At 37.4% G+C, this 10,713-nt stretch overlaps 1 protein-coding gene across 3 annotated transcripts in view; it reads left to right on the top strand.

Moving 5' to 3' along the window:
* Positions 1 to 10,713, top strand: part of LOC106867261 (uncharacterized) — a 33,322-nt gene that overhangs the window by 13,144 nt on the left and 9,465 nt on the right. For 2 of the 3 annotated variants that reach the window (XM_014912077.2, XM_014912078.2), the window contains exon 4: positions 3,620 to 3,809. In XM_014912077.2, the coding sequence (XP_014767563.1) occupies positions 3,620 to 3,809 (190 nt within the window). Of the gene's footprint in view, positions 1 to 3,619; positions 3,810 to 10,200; positions 10,270 to 10,713 lie in introns of those variants that run through there. The other variant, XM_052970810.1, reaches the window with a different exon arrangement.

A 10,713-nucleotide genomic window follows, 5' to 3' on the forward strand; every position in this document is an offset into this window, starting at 1 on the left:
CTGAGGACTGGTGAAACCGGATGGCAACACCAGGCTCCAATCTAATTTGGCAGAGTTTCTACAGCTGGATGCCCTTCCTAACGCCAACCACTCTTTTATTCTTTTACATCTTTCAGTCATTTGACTGCAGCCATACTGAAGCACCACCTTACGTGGTTTTAGTTGAAGAAATTGACCCCAGCACTTATTCTTTGTCAGCCTAGTACTTATTCTATCGGTCACTTTTGATGAACCACTAAGTTACGGGAACATAAACACACCTGCATCAGTTGTCAAGTGATGACAGGGTACAAATACAGACACACAAACACACACACACACACACACCTATATATATATATATGATGGCCTTCTTTCAGTTTCTGTCTACTAAATCCACTCACAAGGCTTTGGTTAGCTAGAGGATATAGTAGAAGACACTTGCCCAAGATGCCACACAGTGGGACTGAACCCAGAACCATGTGGTTGGGAAGCAAGCTACTTACCACACAGCCACAACTGTATATTTGCATATATGTATTTCCTTCAAGCTTGTACTACTTAGCAGCAATCTTTTATTTTCCTTTTCTTTTTTTACTGCAAAAGTGGTGGAAACACAAACTCTTTACACGGCAGCAAAATAATGCCATCTTAACTATAAGGACAAATAATCTTTTCTACTCTAGGTACAAGGCCCGAAATTTTGGGGGAGCAGCAGGGGCCAGTCAATTAGATCAACCCCAGTACACAACTAGCACTTAATTTATCAATCCCAAAAGGATGAAAGGCAAAGTCGACCTCGGTAGAAGTTGAACTCAGAACGTAAAGACAGACAAAATACCGCTAAGCATTTCACTCGGCATGCTAACGTTTCTGCCAGCTCACCACTTTACTATAAAAACAAATAATGAGTTTTCAATAAGACACTGCAGATTCATTTCTGTACACTAAATTAAATCGATAGAAGTCAGAAAAACTAAAATAGCAGATGGTAGGATATATAGAAACACATGTTAAACACTAAATCAATTGAGTATGTTTATTTTACTGATAGCATGTTTGTCTTCATTCTTTTATTTGTTTACTAGTTTCCATTATTGCATTGTGGCTATGCTGAGGCACTGTTTTAGAGGGCTTTAAATTAGTTGTATTGAATCCAGTACTTGCTTCAGTTTGCTCTGTATTCTGTTAGTCTCTGTTTTCTAAGCTACTAAGCTGCAGGACATTAAAAGTACCAGGGTTTTTAGATCAGTGGAAGCATAAATATACCCATATATACATATGTACACACACACACTCTATTATAATTATAACGAAGTCCCCATTCTCTTTGGTCATAATTGTAGAAACTCTGTGGATATTTGTGGATTTTCCACCTTTGATTGAACAGACTTTTAATCGAGGGCATTCCAGCTATGACTATCCTGTCTTTTCGCAACAACTTAGAACTACATCAGCTAATGTACAATATTTATTTTTAAGACAGTAGAATCTGATGTATAAGATGTTTGGCTGCTATTTCTAGAACATCAATCGACTACATTGAGATATGCTCATTGGGTTGACTTCCCTGTTTTTTTTGTTTTTTACACACATAGATGACATCTGGATTATTTAATTAATAAACAGTTTTGTCCTGATACTCAACTACTAATTTTCACCAATTTACATTCCTTAGAAATTATTCATTATGTTACGTAGTCATATGTTTTGATACCAATCAACCCACCCATCAGAAACCACTTCTGGTTCTAAAATACAAAACTACCATTTTTAAGTTAAAAACTTTATCATGGTTTTATATCTTTTACCTTTTACTTGGTTTAGTCATTGAACTGCAACCATGCTGGGGTACCCCTATGAAGGGTTTTAGCTGAACAAATCCACCCTGTACTTATCTTTAAGTTTGATGCTTATTCTATCAATATCTTTTGCCAAAACATCAAGTTATAGGGTTGTAAGCAAAGTAACATCAGTTATCAAATAGCAGCAAAGCACACACACATGGACACACACACATATATATGTATATCAAAAGGATGTATTATAACACTATTCCACATATACAAAAACAGCCATACCAACAATCCAACATACCTCCATCATCAGCTGCCCCACGGATGTCATTATGGTTTCAACACCTGGGCAGTACCATTCAATTTGGCAGTGTCAACAGCACTAAAAGAAGTGTTGTTTGGGAACAAACATACCAAAAAAAACTACAACTTTCAAGCATATTTACCCAATGTACAATAGTATTCAATCTAAATATAGGCAGGATTAAATACTAACTTTAAGATTAAACCACAACAAGAAACACATAAATCTATGTACATCTGTATCGGTATTAATAGTAAACCTACAATAACTAAATTATATACTAAATAGCAACCAATCTTTAAGTCCATACAAATGATAATCCCACTAATCTTCTATAGTTACTACTATTATAAGATTAAGTAAAAGCTTTATTTCAATTCTCTCCAAAACAAAACACGATTGAATTTAATTTAACAAATAATATAATAATTATGAGTGAAATACAGGTGAACCACAATATGGCAAGGGATTACTGTATACTCGTATATGTGCATGTGTGTGTCTTTGTTCTTCCCCACTCCTCCCACATCCTGTTTGGTAACCAGTATTCATTTGCTTGCATCCCTGTAACTTAGCAGTTCAATAAAAGACTGACAGAATATTTATGAAATTAGAGCTGGGATCAATTTGTTGAACCAACCCCTTCAGGGCAGTCATTGAAACAAGTAAGAATTAAAAGTTATAGACTGATTCATCATCCTCGTTGTTCAAGTGTGACAGAAGACAGCAATAATTCTCTTCAAATGTATTACAAGGTAGTACGTTTACAATTTTAGATTACGTCTATGATTGGATACTGCAGGTATATGTAAAGAAATATCTAAAAAGATCTCTCCATGGTCAGGAAAAGGGGTACCAATCCAACTAGTTTCATCCCAATTTGGAACCTTAATTAAAAACCATGGAGTCATCACTTATCTGCCCACAATGACATTGATTATATAGTTATACCAATTAGAAACTTTATTAAACTGGAAAACCTGATTTACATAATTGATATATTACATGACTGACAATTATACACGTAGCGTCAGCGGAGGTGTGTACTAGTGCAATAGACTCTTTCTCTAATTTCATGAGCAGCTTATCATAATGATGATCATCATTTAATGTCAGCTTTCCATGCTTGTAGGAGTCAGATGGAATTTGTTAAGACAGATTTTCTATGGCTGGCTGGGAATGAACGACTTTGCTCGCAAAATAATTTTGCTCATTTACAACCATTGTGTAACATCTAGACAAGGGTATACATACACACACATCATGCACACGTACACACACACACACACACGTGCACATATACTCACAAACACACAACAGGCTTCTTCCAATTTCCATCTTCCAAATCCATTTATAAGGCTTTAATCTGCCAGGGGTTATAGTGGAAGATACTTACCCAAGGTGCCATACGGTGGGAGTGAACCCAACACTGCATGGTTGGTAAGCAAGCTTCTCAACCACACAGCAGCATCTACACCTCTGAGTTTTTAATTAAACATTTTATTAACAGTTTGTTATAACTTACAATTATTGCCGGCAGAAAACATATTCGAGATGTTCTAAAAGCACAAATGGCAGACCAAGATCGAATACAGCGGAAGGTTTTTCAAGAAAGAAAATCAGAGAGTGACAGTGCCATAGAATATGACCAGAAGTGTTGGCGGGAGGATCTGGAGAAATCTCGCGAGAAAATCAGCTACCTTATTCAGTTTCGAGACCAAAACAAGCAGGTAAGTAAACAAAAACAGATCTATCCTATCATCACTATCATTGTTTAACATCTGCTTCTCCATGCTTGCAGAAGTCAGTCATAACTATGTTCTATATTGAGCCAGATTTTTCTTCAGCCAGATTTCCAAGCAAGGTTAATATTTCCTGAAGTCTATTAAACAATGAACAGCCTAAATATGATTTTCATGAATAATTGTAAACAACTGACAATGTTCTGGATGAACACTAAGTTTCACTTATAATCTGTGTGCACACATCAAGACAAGAAGACACATTTACTCATACTGTATAACATACATTTATCTATCTATCTATCTATCTATATATTTATCTAGCTAGCTACCTCTTTCTCTTTCTTTCTTTTTCTCTCTCTCCCTCTCTCTCTCTATATATATATCATTGTCATCATCATCACCATCATATGTATGTATGTATGTATGTATACATACATACATGAGTGGCTGTGTGGTCAGTAGTTTGCTTACCAACCACGTGGTTCTGGGTTCAGTCCCACTGCATAGCACCTAGGGCAAGTGTCTTCTACTATAGCCCCGAGCCAACCAAAGCCTTGTCAGTGGATTTGGTTGACGGAAACTGAAAGAAGCCTGTCGTATATGTGTGTGTGTGTGTGTATGTGTGTGTGTGTGTGTGTGTGTGTGTGTGTGTGTGTGTCTGTTCCCCCACCATCACTTGACAACCGATGTTGGTGTGTTCACATCCCCATAACTTAGTGGTTCAGCTAAAGAGACCGATAGAATAAATACTAGGCTTACAAAGAATAAGTCCTGGGGTCAATTTGTTCGACTAAAGGCGGTGCTCCAGCATGGCCACAGTCAAATGACAGAAACAAATGAAAGAATAAAAGAATAATTGTTTTTTTTTTTTATGTAGAGTTGTAATAAAATCAGTTTTACATTAAACTGAAGGATAACTCAATACTTATCACAGAGTAAATATCTATTATTCTTTAACTAAAATAGTGTTGACAGTGACTTCGAAGTTTCAGCCTATTTAGCCATCAGTCCAACGAATCCGACAAGCAGCAGAGCTGCATTAGTACCCAGTATCAGCTTCAACATAGTTTCCACAGCTGGATGCCCTTCCCTAATGTCAACCACCTTATAGGGTGCACTGGGTGCTTTTTTGCAACACTAGCACTCGTGAGGTCACCAAGTAGCTTGCGCAAGACAAAGGAAAGAAAAGAGAGGAAAAAGAAGAAGCCTCTCAACTGAGGGCGAAATGCATTAGAGAGAAGGGGAGGTGGTTTTTTTGCCTGGTGTTGAAGACAAGTAGGCCAAGCACAGGTGTCTTGCTATAGAGGAAATACATGACATACATGCATCTATAGACGCATACACACACATATATATAAGTAAGAAATTGGGATGACAAAGGAAATAAACAATTATGTTATGAACTTCATAATTGTTTATTTCCTTTGTCGGCCCACTTTCTTATCGTTCTGTACTTGACTGCTGCTTCATACTGAAGCATGTGTGTACTAAGTTCTAATGAGTGGAGGTGCAATGGCCCAGTGGTTATGGCAGCGGACTCGCGATCATAGGATCGCGGTTTCAATTCCCAGAGCGGGCGTTGTGAGTGTTTATTGAGTGAAAACACCTAAAGCTCCACGAGGCTCCGGCAGGGGATGGTGGCGAACCCTGCTGTACTCTTTCACCACAACTTTCTCTCACTCTTTCTTCCTGTTTCTGTTGTGCCTGTCACACTGTGTCACGCTGAATAGACCCAAGAACTACATTAAGGGTACACGTGTCTGTGGAGTGCTCAGCCACTTGCACGTTAATTTCACAAGCAGGTTGTTCCGTTGATCGGATCAACTGGAACCCACGACGTCGTAAGCGACGGAGTGCCAATAACAACATTAAGTTTTAACACCAGGTTTTTAGCGTCGCAATGCTTGAGCGAAATATTAAAACACACACACACTCACACAGAGGTAATTAGTAAGGGATTTCTCCAAATGTTCACTGGTTTGCTCACAGTTAGGTATTCAAAATAGGTTATTCGTCAGTTAGTATATAAACCCAGTGATAATTCTTATATGATTTCAAGAATTCAAAGATATATTCCATTGGATTATTCTAAAATATATTACCTTTAACCATATAGGTTTCCTGGAGTAGTTAATATCAATAATAATAATAATAATAATAATAATAATAATAAAAACCTTGAGAAGTACATGGAACAAATAGGGGCTACAATAAGGGTGGAGCACTTGAAGGAAACAGCACTGCTTGGAACTGCTCAAATACTCCAGATGGTGCTCGAAAAATAAGGGGTGTTACCTTAGATCACTGGTAGTGAACAGCTGACACCGTAGTACATCTCCAGCATTAGAAGCTGTGCAAAGACAATAATAATAATAATAATAATAATAATGATTATGATGAAGTAGCATTAGCATTACCTTTCATCATTTTTTGATATATAAATGCGGCCTCAAATAGACCTACATATGTTTCGACTACATCTGTTAGTAACTATTGCATTTGCAACTTTACTGTAATACTGGTGGAGTTTCTTCAGGGTCTGAAATATCCTTTGCGGTTTAACTGGTTAAAGTTTCATGTTGATTTTTTTGGCATTCAACAAAGTGGAGCTGTATGTTAATTTAGATGTGAACTATTTTCAATTCCAAGTATTGAATGGATAATCACTTGTTTATTTCTTATAGCCAGTTATAAATTTATAGTCAGATATAAATTTCGTTGTTTAAGTATTTTTAACTCATTTATATTGAGCAAAGGTAAATTTTTTCATATGCAAGCATCTTAAAGCTTGTTCTTGCCTAGAATTTATTATATTATCTTCTGATGTAAAAATTTGGTAAAATTCTTCTATACACAAGTCACATTTATTAGTTCCTAGTCTGTACAGACCTTTTTAACAAAAACTTGATCTTCTATAATATTCACTACTGATTTTTCAAGCTGTTGAGGAATTCTCTTCTGGCTGCTTGAGCTGCTACAAATTAACAACTGTATTTCCTTTAAAGATATTGAAAAATTCAATACTAAAAACAAAATATCAGAAAATAAAGACCAGATGGTGTCACAGCTGGTCAATGTTGGTCAAATATATAGAAATCAATACCAAATGTGAAAAGAATTCTGTCAAAAAATGTTGTAAAAGTAGGGGATATTCCACAACAAATGCCATATACCAGACATGTGAACTGACAGGCGATACAAAGCATCATAAATTAACCTAAGCATAGTCTATATCACAATAAAATATGACATGGAATATCAGAAGTACAACTGTCGTCTCTCTATAAAAGTTCTGATCACCAGCAATGAAAGAAGTGCAATAACTGTAAGACTGAAAAACAATCAGAGGCATGAGCATAGTCATGTGGTTAAGAAATCTGTTGAGCAAATGTCTTTTACTGTAGTCTCAAGCCATCCAATACTTTGTGAGTGAATTTGGTATGTGTGTGTGTGTCTGTGTGTCTGTGTGTTTATTCTCCAGCAACCAGTGCTGGTTTGTTTACATCCATGTAAATTAGCCGTTTGGCAGAAGAGACCAACTGAATAAATACCAGACTTCATGGGGCAAAGTGATGAGAAAGGATCTACAGATGTTGGGACTCACAGAGGAGATGACAGGGGACCAAGACTCCTGGTGGTCTGTTGTGTTTGAAAAGACACATCAAGCTAAATAAAAATGCGGTTGTCCTTGAATACAGGCCTGTCCCCTGCAACCCTCTTCAGCTGAGCATCCTTAAGCTCACGGGCTTGTAGGTGCTGGTGCCACATAAAAAGCACCCAGTACACTCTGTAGAGTGGTTGGTATTAGAAAGGGCATCCAGCCATAGAAACCATGGGCTTGTAGGTGCTGGTGCCGCATAAAAAGCACCCAGTACACTCTGTAAAGTGGTTGGTGTTAGAAAGGGCATCCAGCCATAGAAAACAAGCTAAAACAGATAGGGAGCCTGAACAGCCCTCCAGCTTTGCCAGCTCCTGTCAAACCATCCAACCCCTGCCAGCACAGAAAACAAATGTTAACTGATGATGATGATGAAAAATAAATACTGAAGTCGATTTGCTTGACTAAAACTATTCAAAGTAGTGCCCCAGCAAGGCTGTAATCCAGTGACTGAAACAAGTGAAAAACAAAGATATCACACATTGCATTCTCCCCTGTAATAATACGTGAAATGAAACTATGGCTTCAACATAGAACTCTTAAAATTTCATTTTACACCTCTAAGAAGGCAAATCAGCTTAAAACCAGATGGAGACATAACAAGACAACACAAATTCATGCATGTTGAACATGGAGACCACAGGTAACACTTGAATATAATAAATAGAGCATGACAATACACTAGAAATGCAAGCATCCATAATAAAACAAATATCTGTAACATGAGAAACATTACTGTACTAAGCATATACATGCCTCTACTAAACCCACCTGTCACCTATCTAGTTTATATACCATAATTATAACACCTTAGTACAAGCCTAAACATCCTTATAAGGAAGTTTTTAAGCTTCACTGCACTGATTAAATTTTGTTGATACTGTAACATGCTAATCATATGCAAATAAGTTCTGGCAACCACTTTCTCTTCTCCACATTTCCCAGGACATAGTACACACAATAAAATGAGCATAGTGAAGGTGTGTGGTTCAGTTGTTAGAGTGTTGGGCTCACAATCATGAGGTAATGAGTTCGATTCTTGGACCAAGCTGTGTGTTGTGTTTTTGAGCAAGACACTTTATTTCACATTCCACCAGTTCACTCAGCTGTAGAAATAAGATGTGATTTCACTGATGCTAAGCTGTATTGGCCTTTGCCTTTCCCTTGGATAACATCTGTGGCACAGAAAGGGGAGGCTGGTATGCATGGGTGACTGCTGGTTTTCCATAAACAACTTTGCCCAGACTTGTGCCTAAGAGGGAAATTTTTTAGGTGCAATACCATGACTGAAAGAGATCTTTTACTACATTATATGAAATGTGGAGAATTTCAGAAAGTACACTATAGTCAAAACCGATTTAAGTTGGTCCCTGTGTCTCAAGTGCACATGCACAGAACCAAGTTTACTTGGTTCCTGCACAATAAGGGTTAATATGCCCGAAACAATTTAATACAAAAATGATACAAATAACATCAGAGGAGGTACAAATGAATTCATTATATCTTTCCTTACTGCTAGCAATCACTCTGCACCCCTCCATGTTATTTTTCATCACCATCTCTCACTCTCACTTACCCTCATCCATCTCTATCGCTGGTCATCACTCCCTCTCTCTTACTATCATCATCATCATCATCTAGTATGCAGTAACCATCAACAGCACTTGATTCTGAGTGGACTGAAGGATCATGAAATAGAATGCTTTTCTCAAGGACATAAAGTACTGCCAGTGCTAAGAATTGAACTCACAAACATATGACTGTGAATCCAACAGCCTGACCACTAGGCCATGTGCCCACACTCTCTTGCCCATCTGTAATGCTATCCCATCATGCAACACATGCATGTTTAGAATAAGCTCATTTTCAGAACTTATTCTTTGTAAGCCTAGTACTTATTCTATCAGTCTCTCTTGCTGAACTGCTAAGTTACGGGGACCTGAACACACCAACATCAGTTGTCAAGCGATGGGGGGGGGGGGAAACAAACACAGGCACACACATATATGTATATGTATACACACATATATATATATGACGAGCTTCTTTCAGTTTCTATGTACCAAATCCACTCACAAGGCTTTGGTCAGCCCGAAGCTATAGCAGTAGACACTTGCCCAAGGTGCCACACAGTGGAACTGAACCCAGAACCATGTGGTTGGGAAGCAAGCCTCTTACCACACAGCCACTCCTGTGCCTATATACATATATTATGTATATGTAAGTGAATTTGAATATATATGTCTACAAAGACAGTACCTGTGCTTTTCTTTATATCTAAGAGCATGTATATTTATGTATGTATGTTTATGAATACATCATAGCTCTCCATGTCTATATATAGTTTCATATACAGACAATTATTTATAAGCAGCCTACGTACACACTAAGTGTGGTGCCCCGCCATCTGTGCCCACCCATCTGTATCTGAATTACTTCTTAATTTATTAAATTCTCACACTCAAAGAGACAACTTATTGTTTAATTTCTAACAGTTCTATATTTAAGAGATGAGGAATTATTTACATTATTTACATTATCTACATTTGACGGATATTCGTCCTCATCTTGTTTGTTGTTAACACAACGTTTCGGCTGATATACCCTCCAGCCTTCGTCAGGTGTCTTGGGGAAATTTCGAACCTGGGCTCTCATTCCTATCGATGTTACTATTATTATTATTATTATTATTATATTATTATTATTATTATTAATCAGGTCGCTGCCGTGAATCGAACTCGGAACCTTGGGGTTAGTAGCCCGCGCTCTTAACCAAGACACCTGACGAAGGCTGGAGGGTATATCAGCCGAAACGTTGTGTTAACAACAAACAAGATGAGGATGAATATCCGTCAAATGTAGATAATGTAAATAATGTAATTTCTAACGTCTAGATTAATCTGAGCAGAATTTGACAGGTTGTAAATCTTTCTAAGGCCGTGAACATCTCTATTAGTATGTATATTTTTTTTTATCACTATGTGAGTCAATGTATACATGTGATTGTGTGTGCATCGTTGGCGATTTTCTTTCTCCGTCTTCCCTTCTTTAGACTTCTCCTATATTTCTGATGAAGAGCTCCACTCGAAACGTGAAATCCTCTTTCTTTTCTTTCCTTTCCTTTCCTGAGCGTCCAATAACACTGTACTTATTCCACGTCCTCGCATTGTTGTTTTTTGTTTGTGTTTTTTCTTGCTTGTTCCTGTTTGAATTGACAATATATAATATATA

Source organism: Octopus bimaculoides, chromosome 9 (genome assembly GCF_001194135.2).
Source record: "Octopus bimaculoides isolate UCB-OBI-ISO-001 chromosome 9, ASM119413v2, whole genome shotgun sequence".
In the NCBI taxonomy this organism is placed as follows: Eukaryota; Metazoa; Mollusca; class Cephalopoda; order Octopoda; family Octopodidae; genus Octopus; species Octopus bimaculoides.